This window comes from Paramormyrops kingsleyae, chromosome 3 (genome assembly GCF_048594095.1).
Source record: "Paramormyrops kingsleyae isolate MSU_618 chromosome 3, PKINGS_0.4, whole genome shotgun sequence".
NCBI classification, from domain to species: Eukaryota; Metazoa; Chordata; class Actinopteri; order Osteoglossiformes; family Mormyridae; genus Paramormyrops; species Paramormyrops kingsleyae.
Window position 1 is genome coordinate 832,236 of NC_132799.1, and position 15,376 is coordinate 847,611.

The 15,376-nt window shown below is 51.2% G+C and overlaps 2 protein-coding genes across 10 annotated transcripts in view; one reads left to right on the forward strand and one right to left on the reverse strand.

Annotated features, from left to right (window-relative positions):
- mcph1 (microcephalin 1) overlaps positions 1–15,376 on the forward strand; it is a 31,766-nt gene that overhangs the window by 12,703 nt on the left and 3,687 nt on the right. Inside the window, exon 14 of one of the 9 annotated variants that reach the window (XR_002840320.2) lies at positions 7,735–7,887. The exons of the other annotated variants lie outside the window; for them this stretch is intronic. The gene's annotated coding sequence lies outside the window, so the exon portion shown is untranslated. The remainder of the gene's footprint in view (positions 1–7,734; positions 7,888–15,376) is intronic. 9 annotated transcript variants of the gene reach the window in all.
- angpt2a (angiopoietin 2a) lies at positions 724–12,911 on the reverse strand. The gene is made up of 9 exons (XM_023829061.2): positions 12,517–12,911; positions 6,341–6,484; positions 4,930–5,051; positions 4,447–4,679; positions 4,154–4,278; positions 3,574–3,675; positions 3,256–3,422; positions 2,575–2,705; positions 724–1,969 (listed from the first exon to the last, which is right to left on the reverse strand). The coding sequence occupies exons 1-9, from the start codon at positions 12,769–12,771 to the stop codon at positions 1,809–1,811; spliced, it is 1,440 nt and encodes a 479-aa protein (XP_023684829.2). The 5' UTR covers positions 12,772–12,911; the 3' UTR covers positions 724–1,808.

Sequence of the window (15,376 nt, forward strand, 5' to 3'; positions counted from 1 at the left end):
ATGCAGCAAGGCCCTCCCCCCTCCTGGCTGGGCTCAGGAGGATGCATTGTCATGTGACAGCGACACTGACCTGTTTGTGGACGGCTCCCTGTCGGCATGTGATGGCCCTTGATTGTAACCCCCCACCCCCCCATGGCTTCCTGCCAGGGAGACGCTGACAGGGTGGCTGTTGGCCATACAGCCAGGTTCCTGTTTGTCTCATGCGCGGGTCATTCTAGGGGTCCCCAGGGGCCCTCCTCCCTCTAAGTCAGGGGGGGGCCATGGTGTCACGCTGCTGGTGTATTTAAGGTTTCATCCTCATGTCAACAGAATGGTATGAATGCTCCCAAAGCATGGCAGTGCAGCATAGGGGGGGTTCGGGGGCTGTAAGCTGCAGCTGCACGCTGAATTTAAAGGCTGCTCCTCTGGCTCTTTGGAGAAACGGCCGTCCTGGGGCCTCGTCCTCTGCTGGATCTGCACTGGCCCCTGGCTGAGCTCTGCGCTTTCCCTTCAGATGGGGCCGCACGTGTGTGTGTAAGGGCCTGCAGCTACAGCCAAGTTTATGGGCACTTTGGGGGGGGGGGGGAGACACACATTCTATTATAAATACATTTCATTGATGGAAATATGATTTAAAATGAAATATGAATTAAAATCAGAATTGCCTCTGCTTTCTTACTGTTGCTGTGTGTTTACTGCTATGTATAATTGCAGTTATTCTTCTAAATGAAACAGACCGCAGTGTTTCCTGTTTGGACCATTTTATTTATTCAAGTTTTTGTGAGACAGATGTGATGCAAAGCACACGTCACGCTTACATGTACAGACGTGTGTCTGGTAGGAAATGTGCAGGAGAAAAAGTACTGAAGTCTGCCATCATGGATCTCGCCTTGATGTTAGTGTGTCGGGTAACAAGCAGCACAGAACACTGCCATGAATTATGGTATTTAATGGTTAAATGCAGTTATAACCATGAACCATCATTACCCTGACAACTGCGATGACGTGTGGAGTTTCAGGACGGTAACAGACGAGCAGCTGAGTGTCTCCAGCAGCTTCAGATGTTTGTGGCAGCGAGTGAGAAGCATGTGCTTGCAGGGAGCTGACGTGCCAGACTTTAATTAGCGTGCTTGGGGCGTCCTCTTTCACACCAGTTACACCAAAGGCTTCCAGCCTCTCTGACAAGCCAGAGATGTGGGTTTTGTATTTGAATCATGTGACACAGTGATGGGTTTATCACAAAATGCCAGCTGTGTGTCGCCCAACTCGTACAAGAACAGCTCATTTTGGATGTTTGGTTTTCATACGGTTCCCGTGTAGCCAGAAAGTTTAAACGGTAATGCATGATATTCGCACATGTGCTTTTTAACACAACTGTTCGTCAACTCAAAACAGCCTCTCAGGGTTTTGTCTGCTGACAGTTTTCAATGTCCCGGCGGTTCCAGTCTCTTTATAAATAAGGTCTCTGAGTCCCTTACGGGGGTGTCCCCAAGTATGAGCCATTTGAGGCGAGTCTGTTAGCTCCCCCAATGTGTGGCTGTTTGTTTGAGTTAGCTGCGTGCATCGTTTGAGTCCTCTCACACCGGGAACCAGGCCCAATGGCCCCGCTCCGGCATACCCCCAAATCCCAGAGTAACCCCCCCCCCCCCATCCAGCTGTACTTGTTTCCCGACCGGGATTTTTCTCAGTCACACGCAGCAGACGGTTCCCTCCATGTCCGACTCGCCCGCCGCACTCCACAAGCTGGCTCAGAGCAACCAAACAAAGCAGAAGTTCCCCTTCAAATGAAAAAGCGCTACGAGAAACAGGTTGCATGGCGGCAGGTGGCCTCAGAAGTCAACAGGACGAATCATCATAGATGTGGCTTTCAGCGAGTAGCCTGAGCCTTTCCAGTAGTACCACTTGATCCCGTTGAAGCGGTTTGTGTTCTGGCCCAGTTGGTAATATATACCGTTCAGGTTGGATGGACCACAGGCATCAAACCACCAGCCTACAACAGAAACACAGTTTAGTGCCAACTTAAGACAAAATCATATTGTCATTCCCAAGTTCCTAGAGTTTAGCCTGTGTTTTTTTGTGAACCCTTGGGATAACAGGGCTGCCTGTTAAGCGGGACTTCTCCTGTTCCTTTAAGGATCTTACTGGTAGAGAAGCTGCCCGTCCTACCCGCCATTCTGGCACAGATGTTCATTCCCAGTGATTCCCAGAGGCGAGCTGGGATGCCTGAGTGACGGCCACGGGGTCAATGCCGCCAGCAAGCAGCAGGGTCACAGCAAAGAACCGGCAGCCTGCCAATCCCACACGCCCCGCCTGCACGTTGCCCAGGACATCCGCTCAGCTTCGGAGAGCCCCCCTGGTTCCCAGGCTGTTAATGTCAGTCCCTCCCCAGGCCCGCAATTCCCAAATGAGCCTCTGATTAACTCCGGCCTAATCCTGCTTCAGAGCCCTGACCTGGCAATGAGCAGGGTGGTTTTTTTTTTGTATAAGCAGAGCTCCTTTTTCGAGAGCAATCTCAAGTTCAGCTGCATGCTACCGTCAGGTACAGAGAGACAAATGCGACTTTGGAGATGGATGGCTCTCGCCGGGGGTTCTTACCTCCCGTTGTCAGCTGGGAACATTTGCAGACGCATTTGTCGTTGTCCGCATCCTTCGTGCTGAAGTCGCTTCCCGGCTGACCGAAGCTACTGGTTTTGCCCGCTGTTCCAGCGTAACCTTTAAGGTGTATCCTGTACGGTTCAACACGGGAGACAGAGTGCATGTACGGGAAGCTCGTCAGTGGGAGTGCCTGGAACGGGCTCAGTCCAGCAGCAGCCGCAATAACAGGTGATAAACATGTGTCACAGGTTTATCACAAACAGGATTTAAGCAGGAAGTCAGGGCAGCACTTTATGTGCAATGGTGCAGAAAGTCTCATGACACGTTTCTTTTGGCTGGGAAGTTTCCAGCGTTTTATCCTGAGCGGCGTGAACCTTTTTTACGTCCTGATTGCTGTGCACTCTGGGCTCACGGAGCCATTTTGTCCAGAGCATGCTTGCCAAGCCTTTGTGGGGCGAGACAGACTGTGGAAGGATTAGTGCCCTGTCTCCCCTCTGAGATTTTCAGGAGGTTGGGGGATCATAACCCCATCCCCTCCCGTCGCGTGGAAGCCTCAGGCCGGCCCTGTCACCGCCTCTATTTAGCTCAGTCTGGATCACATAGGAAAGTGTGTGGTTTTATTGATGAGGGTCCTGGAGTGTGCAGCTGTGTTGGGAGAAGGAGTCGTCATTCGCATCTCACCTGTATTTCTGGGCCTCGCTGTTTAGAGCAAACTGGTCATACTGGGAGAATGCTGAGTTCCCCTCCCAGTCCATTAGCTGGATTCTCAGGACATAAGGGTTAGGGTTGGTCAGTTGAAATATAAAGTCGTTCCCCAGCCAGTACTCTCCTGCAGGGTCCCCGAAGCCCTGCAAAATCCAGAAGGAGCCATTCGGTCATTGCCATGGCAATGTCACTCCCACTTTAGTCATGAAAGTCTTATTAGACAGGTGTGCTGGCTGGGGGATCATGCCCCCCACTCATGACCCTGCGGTGAAGAAACCACAGTCAGCACCTCACCGTCTTGTACTCGTTCCATGTGCGATGGAAATCGACTCGGCCATCAGAGCGTTTCTGCAGCACGGTCCATCCACCGCCTGCTGTTTCCATGTCGCAGTAAACCTGGAAAGGAGTGTGTGGGGGGGTGGTAAAGTTAGGCTCTGCCCCCTTCCATTTCAGGCCCCGCCCCCTGCCATTTCAGCATTTCATTTCATTTATGCTAATGATTTCAGGTATGAGGTTTAGAGGCTCAGTAACAAGAACACATGAACCTTGTGGGGGCTGAAAAGAAGGTGCTGGAGTAGCCTGGGTTTGCCCGCTGTTGGGGTATCCTAGGTGACCTGCCTCTAAGCCACAGCACGTATGGAACAGAGGGAGTGAATGCATGTCTTGTTTGGTTACACTAACAGTCATAGAGAACATCTGGTTTCCTCTCAAATTAAGTCCTCCTTCGTCATCTACGTGTTTTGAATGTTTTTTTTTTTTACACATTCATTTGCCCAAGACCCAGAGCAGTATTAACTCTCATTACTGGTTCCTCAGGAGAAATGTGCCTGTTTCCGCAGAATAGAGATGTTTCTCAAAGGGGGCTGGAATGTACCTTGATCCTCTGCGTGCTGTTGCCAGCCGCCAGTGTGTAGACTCCGCTCTTCGTCTTGCCTGCCTTGTAGAGGGCGGCACAGTCTTTGTACAGAGCTGAGGCTTCCTGTGTCATGGCGGACGCCTCTGCAGGGAGCAAAGCATTAATCCCCAGCATTGTGTCTGACATGGGAGGCGTACGGTCATACAAAATCTCTCATTGGTCTCTACAGTATTTCCGTATACCCATCCCCGACTCTGGACAAACAACTACATGCGGTAGGTCAGTCAGTCATATCCCCCTCCCCCACTCACTGGGCGGTATGGCGATGACAGCCACGAGGCCGTTGACGGTACGCAGCAGCTCCTCCTGCTGGCGCTGCAGGGCTGAGTTGTTGGAGGTGGCATGTCGCAGTTCCTGCACGAGCTCCTCCATGACACCTGCCTGCTGCTGCACCAGCTGCTGAAGCTGCTCCTCCTGCCCACGCAAGGCCTTCAGCTCCTCCTGCCGCTGGCCTTCCATCTCCTCCACTCGTCTCTCCAGAAAGCTGGCCCACAGGTTCAGAAGCGTCACGCGCCCTGCTCTTTCTCTGGAGCCGTGGGCTTGAACCCTGGGCTCTTAGGTCTATGGGGGCCTTAACCTTTCTCGTTTTTGATACTAAGACTCAAAAACAAGCAATTTTACACTAACAAATACAACAACTGTGTTGCTCCAGTTCCTTTTGTTTCTTTCTACAGAAGAAGCACAGGGGAATGAGAGAGAAGCAATGTTTGAAGTTTAAAACCCTCTTTACTTACTTGTTCTTGTCGTTGAGTTTGTTTATTTCATTCGTTTGGAGGAGGATCTGTTTCTCCAGTTTGTTTGTTGACAGGGAGTTTTCGAGGAGCTGGAGTTCAAGCCTCGTTGTTTGATTTATAACCTAAAAACAGCCAGAGGATCCCTTTGATTTCAGAAACAGGTCTGCTCAAGATTTCAGTCACTCGAAACGTTTATGTAATGAAGGGAGACTCGCTTTCTGTCATTATGCCATTTTCAGAAGGCCTGTGTGAGAAAATGTGATTGCGGGCTATTTCAGCTTTGTCAGACGTAACTGCTATTTAACATCAAAATCCGCCCTGAGGGTAGCGCTATGTTTGTGGATTCAGAAGTTTGGTTATTTTAGTTATTTATTGCTCTTGCTTCGGAAGATAATGGAGGCCTTTATTTTATCTGCAAAGGCAACAATTTCATGGTTAACTGAAATTCTTCAGGTTCAGCTGCAGTTGTTGTTGGGAACACCAGTGTGTTTGGCAGAGGGATTTTCTCTCGTTCCCTTTCGCTGCCCGACAAGGGCAGAGCTTTTGATGTTCTGTGGACTGGGGTGGGGGGAGGGGGGCTGTAGTGACACACCAGAGTACTTTTGTCGAAGTTTTGGCTCCGGTTGTCAAAGGGGGTAAAAGGCTTTAAGGTCTGGCTTTAACCAAACAATCTGGTCTCAGACGGACGGCTGTGTGCTGCGAGTTCACGCGGTCCAAGAGCTACTGAAAAGGCCTTTTCACGATAAAGCAGGGCCACTGATTTTCAGCATTCGAATGTAGCCTGTGTGTGGATAATGAACAGAGATGTGTGTGCAGAAAACGGTGGAAGTGTGTTAGGGGAGGAGGCATGGAAGTGTGTTAGGGGAGGAGGCTTGGAAGTGTGTTAGGGGAGGAGGCATGGGAAGTGTGTTAGGGGAGGAGGCTTGGAAGTGTGTTAGGGGAGGAGGCTTGGAAGTGTGTTAGGGGAGGAGGCGTGGAAGTGTGTTAGGGGAGGAGGCGTGGAAGTGTGTTAGGGAGTGAGCAGCGAGCCTTCATGGGCAAACATGACTTTTTGGTTTGTTCCTTTTTTCCTGTGTCATGAGCAATTCAGTGTTCATGAACGAGTGATGCATCACCCCACAGTCTTAAGTGCCTTGGGGAAACTGTGTTGTGAGATGTGCTGTAGAAAAATTAATTGAATATACAGCTTTAATCTACCTTGAGGAGCTATGCTGGTAAAGTATAACACCTGAACAAGAATGTAAACATTCTTTACCTAGTGTGAAAACTAGAGATCCTTTCTGAGACAGACAGCACCCAATGTAAACTTGTGTAGTTAATCCTATTTCCGTTAAGTCTAAGTAATACAAGAATCATTTTGAACTGTTTTGGTCCCTTTGGTGACATGAATAAGAAAAGTGTCCCCCTTTACCTTGGCCTCCACGCTGGTTAGCTTTCTGGTCTGACTCAAGAGGTTGGTCCCAAACTCAATCATGGCTGCCGTGTGGTTGTGCACAGCTGTCTGCTGGATCTGCACCATCTCCTGCTTCATGCTGTCCTGGATGTATGTCTCCAGCTGGGGTGGAAACGGCAAAGAGCTCAGTGACCGAGAGGCAGCTAGGGAACATGGAGAGATGGGAGTGGAGAGCTTTGCTTAGGGGTCTCTGCTGGTGCTATCTGTAGTGCAGTGGTCCTGCTCTCTCTAAGCTATCTGTAGTGCAGTGGTCCTGCTCTCTCTAAGCTATCTGTAGTGCAGTGGTCCTGCTCTCTCTAAGCTATCTGTAGTGCAGTGGTCCTGCTCTCTCTATGCTGTCTGTAGTGCAGTGGTCCTGCTCTCTCTAAGCTATCTGTAGTGCAGTGGTCCTGCTCTCTCTAAGCTATCTGTAGTGCAGTGGTCCTGCTCTCTCTAAGCTATCTGTAGTGCAGTGGTCCTGCTCTCTCTATGCTGTCTGTAGTGCAGTGGTCCTGCTCTCTAAGCTATCTGTAGTGCAGTGGTCCTGCTCTCTAAGCTATCTGTAGTGCAGTGGTCCTGCTCTCTAAGCTATCTGTAGTGCAGTGGTCCTGCTCTCTCTAAGCTATCTGTAGTGCAGTGGTCCTGCTCTCTCTATGCTGTCTGTAGTGCAGTGGTCCTGCTCTCTCTAAGCTATCTGTAGTGCAGTGGTCCTGCTCTCTCTATGCTGTCTGTAGTGCAGTGGTCCTGCTCTCTAAGCTATCTGTAGTGCAGTGGTCCTGCTCTCTAAGCTATCTGTAGTGCAGTGGTCCTGCTCTCTAAGCTATCTGTAGTGCAGTGGTCCTGCTCTCTCTAAGCTATCTGTAGTGCAGTGGTCCTGCTCTCTCTAAATTCTGTTTTGTTGTCCCTGAATGATGGCTGTCTCCTGTTTGGGGTCTGCTGTTGTGTTTTGCTGCCCAGAGACAGCAGGTGGACAGACAGCCCCCATGGTGGGACTGCTGAAAGTCTGCCTGCCTAAAAATACAACTTTGGCTCCATCGGAAGGAGGCCGAGTTGATATACGCTTTAGGGAGCTAGAGCAACACAGCCTTGGATGACCGACGTGATTCCCCTGAATTGCTGGCTAAACACATCAGTGAAGTTCTCCCCTCGCTGATATCGTCCTGATATGTCTTACTTATCCCACTGGATTGTTATGTGTTAGTCATTTTTCCAGTGCTTACTGTTGTTAAGCAAATGGAAACGGTCCTTTCGGAACATATCATAATAATAGGACACCACTCCCAGAATGGACTCAAAATACACCAGCAGACTATACACCCAGTTTGTTTTCTCAAGACATAAATGACATGCATGTTTTCACAATCTGTTCTTAGGCTTGGAAAAGCAGGCGTTTCGAACAGCGCTGAAGTGAGGAAAATGGGCCTTCTTCATCCCTGAGCTGGAGATTCCTGTAGAGATGCACGGGAACTGGAAATAAGATCCCTCTGCAAGGGTCACAGCCCCTGCACAGCAGCCACGGTCTTCAGGTCTCTCTCAGTTGTGGGATGGGTTTTAACCGGCTGTGGAGATTAAACTCGTATCCTTGGGGTTTTCAGAACCGGTATATTCAGGAGATGAGATGTAGTCATGTTCTGGACCATTTTCAACCTTCCGGAACGTGGCTGGGCTGCTGTGTGAGAAGGAAGAGTGTCGTGAAGATTTGGAGAAGAGCTACAACCCCTGTCTGACTGTGTCAGCCTCTGTGCTCCTGTCTCACTGTCTCAGCCTCTGCGCCCCTGTCTCACTGTCTCAGCCTCTGCGCCCCTGTCTCACTGTCTCAGCCTCTGCGCCCCTGTTTCACTGTCTCAGCCTCTGCGCCCCTGTCTCACTGTCTCAGCCTCTGCGCCCCTGTCTCACTGTCTCAGCCTCTGCGCCCCTGTCTCACTGTCTCAGCCTCTGCGCCCCTGTCTCACTGTGTAAGCCTCTGCGCCCCTGTCTCTCTGTGTCAGCCTCTGCGCCCCTGTCTCACTGTCTCAGCCTCTGCGCCCCTGTCTCACTGTGTAAGCCTCTGCGCCCCTGTCTCTCTGTGTCAGCCACTGCGCCCCTGTCTCACTGTCTCAGCCTCTGCGCCCCTGTCTCACTGTGTAAGCCTCTGCGCCCCTGTCTCTCTGTGTCAGCCTCTGCGCCCCTGTCTCACTGTCTCAGCCTCTGCGCCCCTGTCTCACTGTCTCAGCCTCTGCGCCCCTGTCTCACTGTGTAAGCCTCTGCGCCCCTGTCTCTCTGTGTCAGCCTCTGCGCCCCTGTCTCACTGTCTCAGCCTCTGCGCCCCTGTCTCACTGTCTCAGCCTCTGCGCCCCTGTCTCTCTGTGTCAGCCTCTGCACCCCTATCTCACTGTCTCAGCCTCTGCGCCCCTGTCTCACTGTCTCAGCCTCTGCGCCCCTGTCTCACTGTCTCAGCCTCTGCGCCCCTGTCTCACTGTCTCAGCCTCTGCGCCCCTGTCTCACTGTCTCAGCCTCTGCGCCCCTGTCTCACTGTCTCAGCCTCTGCGCCCCTGTCTCACTGTCTCAGCCTCCGCTTAATGTTAGAGTTGTAATGAGGGAAATGACACAGCACAGCCTACAATTAATTGTTGTGTTTGGAATGGCCCTGTAATTGAGCGATTACCATTGGTTGAATGTCGGTGTGTCTCCAGTTCTGATGCAGTGTTCACTTTTTTGGCTAGCAGTAATGCTGGCATAATGAGTATTGGGGCAACCAATGAGCTGCACCTCAGCAATTCTCAGCATCAGCAATTTATGCTGATTATGTGCTTTTGTTTTATTTTCTTATTATACTTGCTGAACAGGCTGGAACGCGAACTTTTTCAAATTGGTTCAAATTTTTATTTAGGCTGTTTAATATTTATCTGGCTCCAGACTTTCACAGCTGAATGTTGGAATTACACATGGCTCGATTTAAGCTGTTGTTCTTGGCTTGGAGTTTATCCCAAGCGAAACAACTTTTAAACGCTGTGTTTTTTCGAAAATGCGTGCTGAAATGCTGCCAGCTGATTCAGGGAAGTTACATTTGCTGCCTCGCATTCATCCTGCATCTGCTGAGATCTAAACAAGCCCAGTAATCTGAAGTTTGTCTCCCTGTTGAGTTAGGCAGCGGCTCTCAGAGCACTCTCTGTCCAGCCGCCTCTCGGACACGGAAGTGACGTAATCTGTGCCAGGCTGGTATTTTTAGAAGTCAGATTGGGAGCGGAACAGCTCTTTCCTTGGCCGTAATGAATGCCTTTTCCTTCTCTTCGCTCTGCGGAGCTGGCACGCGAGTCAGGCGTTGACGTCTCCAATGCCGCCACTCCTGAATTCCCATGCGGCCAGGGAGCGGGGGAAGTGAACTTCGAGAGCGAAAGGCATGTTTGGGAACCGTTCGGACGGTCGAAGCAGGAAATCCCAACTTGGCTCCTGCCGCTTGCTGGGGTGGGGGTGTGGTTGGGACCTGTGACTTTTTCCCTCGCTCTCCCCGTATTTCAGTTTATGGCACCCTAGGATGGAGCTGCCCCCCCCCCTTCCCAAGGGAGGTGGTTGACAGGAAGATTTTGAGTCGGCGCTCATTCAAGTCATATAGTTATGACTCTTTCGTGCTGCGTTTGAAAGATTACACTGGTGTTTTGTGATTTTGTGTCCTACAAAATGAAAGTTATTCTTGAATGGGGATTGGCTAACTAACAACGGTGTCTCCCAGAGTCAATACCACGTGGGGCCAGATGTGAGGGGGCCCCCTTTCTGGAATGCGGGGTCAGGATGGCAGGTGGGCGACCAGGCGAACAAAGTGAGCCGCTACCATCCGGAGCCTGACACGGAACTTCCCGGCCGAGCCACACGGGTCACAAACAGGATGAGCCGATGAGTGACAGGTTGCATCCCCAGTACTGGTGTCTGTGTGTTTCCAGCAAGAGAGGAAAAAACACAACATTAAGCTGCACTGGGTGTAAAGGACACGTAGCGTTTCCAGAACCCCTTTCCTCTGGCCGACCTCATCCCTGTCATTCTCCACTGGTGCTGTACGGTGACTCTGTGACAGCTGAGGGTCTGGGTGGTTCATTGTTCCCTTTAAATGGCCCCGTCCAGCCTGATTTGTACACCCAGTACTGTTTCCCCCACCCTGACCAGGCGTGACATACAAACTCGCTGACCTGCAGCTACCTGAAAACCCTTAAACACCAGCAGCTTCTCGCTCTCCGTGGTTCGCTTACGTGATCTTTATGGCCCTTGTGGAAAAGGAGGGGGGGTCCCCTTGTGGGCTCGGTTTCAGGAGTGGCTGTGTTGTTTTCACGCCTCGCATCCTGCACCATGTTCAGCTGTCTGGGCTGCCGTCTCCTGAGAGATGGTCAGGGTCCGTGCCCATCTCCGGCATGACCCCAGACAACTTCTGTCACATCTGTGTCATAGACCCCAAGAAGCCGGCCACACCTCTGCCTGCCGCTTCTGATCCGTCTGGCCCGTTTGCAGCTGTGTCTCCGCTGACTCTGCATGTTCCCTCTCACTTCATGAATGTTAAGGATGACCCCGGTTTTCACTATGGTATATTTGATTTCATACTTTCCCAACACGTTTTAAGTCCTTGTACTTACTATTACTTAAATGTATTTATCTATAGATCCATGAGAAGATCATTCTGTCAGTGCTATGACCTTTTGTAGTGATCGGATAAAGTAATAAGTGCTATACCATCATAATGGAGCCCTGGATATTTTAAGGTGCCAGACCCAATGGTTTTGTCGCTCAGACAGAGACTAATTGCCCATCTCTCTGCCTCAGTCCCTGGACTTGGCGTAATCGGTCGGCCGTTTTTGTCTGAAGCACCCGCTGAAGGTTCCCCCGTTTTCACCACTCAAATCTCCCATGGTCTGAATAGGCTGCCAGCAATTCATAGACAACAACATGAAACTGACCTGTTGACCAGCCGCTGCCTTTCCAGCTTAATTGGCTTAATCTACTGTATGAACTGGAACGGCGAGGGCTGGACCCTTCCTGGTTTTGTTAAAAAGCTCGACCCCCCCAACCATCTTCCACCGGGCGCCAGCAGCATGAGCTTGTTAGTTCCATCCTAAAAGCCGTGAAAAGGGTCCCCTCATAATGGGAGATCGCAGACAGCTGGCCCAGCTCCGCCCTGCCCGTTCCGACACCGCGGTGTAGCCTGCTCTCACTGCACCTGGTTCTCATGTGGGCATCGTGTGGGCACCTCGACGGCACTGAATACCTCCCTGTGGTGCATGGAGGCCGTCTGACAAGCTTGATGCGCTTTTCATCCCTTACTATCTCTGCTATTAACACACTGATGTGACGTGAGAGTTTGGCACCTTACAAATGAGCATTGAGCAGGGCTAGAGGCTGCACTGGTATCTGAGGCTAAAGATTTTTCTATTCGCATCACTCACTGCAACATGGATGGGTGGGACGGAGGGGTGGGAGCAGACATCATGCAGCCGGTGCTCCTCTCAATTCTGACAGTCTGAGCGTGAGTGGCGGACAGAAGGGAAGATGAAATGGGCACACTGCCTAACTGCAATTACTGTCAACGCACAACTTCTGCCTGAAAGTATCAACACTGGCATGACTAACAGTGCTTTCTTTTCCTGCTGGAAACCTGAAGTGTTGTTTGGCGGTGAATCTTGCCAATTCGGTTGCCAAACTCAGTCATGAGATGGACATGAATTAGTATTCGGTGCAGCGTTTCCCTACCCAATTCCTGCTAGAGTGCATCCTGGCTGTTTGGAGCATTTATCCCAGATAGCAGCGTGCAGAGAAGTGCAAGTCCTGCAAGACTGGACAGGAGCCACAGTGTGTCCCAGCCCCAAGTCCAGCAGATCATTCTGGGTATATAGTGTAACACGTCAGCTGGAGAATTTAAGATTTCTTTGGCATGATTTTCTCACAGAAAGTGAGTAGGAGGGTGCCCCTTGTCCCTGAAAGCATTACCTGCAGGGATTGTCTGCTCTGCCTTCTCTCTTACACGATCATTGGTTAAATAAGTTAAAAAAGAGTGACCAGTACCACGGGCACGGTCTCTGAGATAAATCAGCCCCTGTCTGCATAAAGTGTGAACATGCTGGTGACCTGTAACCTGACAACAGGGTCTGTGAGCTGCAGCATCACTGAAAGCGTGGAGAGGCGTGGCGGCTTCCTACCTTGTGCAGCCACTGCGTGTTGTTCTCCATGATGGTCTCCAGCTGCTCCAGACGCTGCATAGAGTCTTCACCCTGCGCGGGCTGGTCCTCCTGGGGCAGCTCGCTGGCTGGCGGGCAGGTGTCCGTCTCGGGCAGCAGGAAGGTGTAGCTGCAGGGGCCGCTCTGGATGCGGTACTGCTTCTTCTCTAGGGTCCTCCTGAAGCTGGCCCCGAGCGTGAGGCTGCAGCTCACCAGCAGTGCATAGGCAGGCAGCATTCTCCTCTTCAGCTGCGTCAGTTTCCCTTTTCTGCTCAGTAAACAAAAGCGCTCCGTCGCACTCTGTCTCCCAGACAAGCGTCCTGGCCTCTGCAGCACTTACCCTGTGCTGTGCTTGCTTTTGTGGAGCTCTGTTTGTGCCCACCCCCACGTGGTGGGAGGAGCAGCCAGCTCTCGCCCCCCCCCCCCCCTTTTAGTTTGGGGCGGGGGTTAGTTTTGGGGGGGGAGGTTAGTGGTATGTGAAGTGTGACCCCCCCCCCCCCGGCAGGACTGCAGTCAGGCAGGGCTCGAGGTTCCTGCGCGTCACAGGTCGGTGTCGGATGGGGAGGGGCCTCCCATATCCGGGGGCACTAATTAAAGGCTCTGTGTTCTCCTGTCCGCCAGCCACGTTCCCGCGCTGTGAGCGTTCCTCTGCAAAGCAAAGGGGGAAAGCGGAAGCTGTCATGTATATTGTCTGGGAGAGCACAGTCTTCAGTTCTTCCAGGATGCAGCTGGGCGACTCCCCTAAACTGGACCTCCCCCCCACCCAGGAAAGTCCCGGGCAGTACCCCCCATCACCTTGACTCTTCAAAACCGTCCTCTGCATGCTTTCAGAAGTTCAAGCTCCCATTTCCTGCCTGTTTCAGACACTGGTTGTTTCCAGGGCCTCTTATGGAAAAGGAGGGGGGGTCCTGTTTGCAGTTGGCTGGAGTCCTGGGGGGGATTAACACTTCATGTCATGCCGGTAAGCTTGCAGGAAGCCATTAGCACGTGACTGTTACAGTGACGCGTCCAGCTCTTTCGGGTGGCTTTCCCGGGCAATGCCTGTCTGCCCTGCGTTTTAACATCTGACCGGTTAGTCCTTCCACCATCAGTGAGGGCCAGAGCCTAAAACACACTGAGAGATGCCAGTCTGGGGTATGTGGGGAGTGGGGCAGTGCGATGTCTGTCCTGCATCTGCCTGTGAGCAGCGTCCCGAACATGGGGGGGAAGATGAGGGCTCCTTTTCCATTTTGTCAGCTGCTGAATCTTCCCGAGAGATGACCTGTCGAGACAATGTCCTGGGCATGTTTGTCTGAGTCTGTTTGTGCAAAAAAACGGATACTGGGTTCATATTTACAGCATTATCAGTATTTGACATTTTGGGCTGCTTATATAGATGAGGTATCTGCCTGCTTGAGAGAGACGCCCCATCTGCTCCCATTTACAGAACTTCTGTGTATTGCCCACTGGCTTTGAGTTCCCAAAAAAAGTGATAAATTGCTAGTCAACCATCTCGGAAGGACCAGACGTGATTGTGTACAGAAGCTCCTGCTAGTCTCAATCGCCAATACCCTAAATTGCTTAAGGACTGGTCGCTATTTGCTCTCTCACAACAGGTGCGCTCTGGGGAAAGTGAATTGCCCATGGAGAACTCCGAGCAGCGAATAAGAATGTGGTGCAGCCTGTGTCTCACTTCATGCCAAACCAACCTGAAATCCATCTCGCGTATTCCTCAGGTGCATCCAGAATTAGCCTTTCATTAACAGGTCATTCAGGGGTTCTTCAGGCTGCAGCAATAGATGTCAAAACCGTGCAGGTTAAAGTGACCTGCAGCTGGCCCACTATCCCTGGGAGGGGTCCTTCTGCTGAACTTTACAGGGTGATCTAGCGGAGACTGACCAGGTGCAAACGTACGGATTGTGGGCCCGGTGTCAGAGTGATTAGTTTCAGCCTCCTGAGGGTGGGGAGATAGGCCTGCAGGTGAAGGTGTCCTGTCTTCCCCGAAGCCCCCCCGCCCCCCCACTGATTCATGCATGACGCAAAAGAACAGCTGAAATTGGGGGTGACACATTTTCTAAATTTTGTAATGCACATTTGCCATGACTCTGCAGGGGTTGTTTAGCAGATAAATCACTCCGTCTGATGGAGGTGAGGCCTGTCAGACACACTGCTATAAACAGGCTTTTGTGCCGTCAATTTCCTGCTGTGTTCCGGGGAAGGCGACGTCGTCGTCACTGTGCAGACTTCACAGGGCGAGGAGAGCCAGGTGTGTTTCACAGGAAACAAATCCAGTAGGATGTCTGGTCCCTGCCCCCAGGGATTTCTCACCTCCGTAGTTGTGCTTCCAGCTCCGTTTCCAGTTCTCACAACCCTTGAGCTTGTGTAGTGTTTTTCATCTTTGCCATTAAACCGCTGAACCCCTCCCATTACGCCTGCTGCTGTTTTAACATCGAAGTTCACTGGGATTTGTGTGTGGTTACGCTAACAGCAGCTCTGGTTACTGCGGTGAAATCACTGTCATCCCATGGTTCCCTCAAGCCTTTCACAGTACATATCAAGCCCTGGGGTTTGACCTCACAATGAAAATATTGTGTTTTCATTAACAAAGAAAGCTTAATTAGCTTCATTCAGATCCTCCAAAATACCGACCTTCGATTTTATTTTGCCGCTTAATTTTGAAGGCAGCATTTATCTCTAGTTATAAAAAGTAATGTAGTGTAATGGAGGACTAATATCCATCAGATACAGAAAACTCCAGCAAGTCCTCACTGCTTTGCAGTATCCGACTCTTCTTGGATCTGCACTAGATTATCATCCTGTGAATTAAACCAGGTTCAGGGTTCTGCTTTAACTGAAATAATAA

Excerpts from the sequence above, each read along its gene's own strand:
- angpt2a (XM_023829061.2), bottom strand. The coding sequence starts at position 12,771 with ATGCTGCCTGCCTATGCACTGCTGGTGAGCTGCAGCCTCACGCTCGGG. Across the intron at positions 5,052-6,340 it reads TAACCAGCGTGGAGGCCAAG|GTTATAAATCAAACAACGAG; the intron begins GTAAAGGGGGAC and ends GGCTGTTTTTAG. Across the intron at positions 4,279-4,446 it reads TGTCATCGCCATACCGCCCA|AGGCGTCCGCCATGACACAG; the intron begins GTGAGTGGGGGA and ends TGCTCCCTGCAG.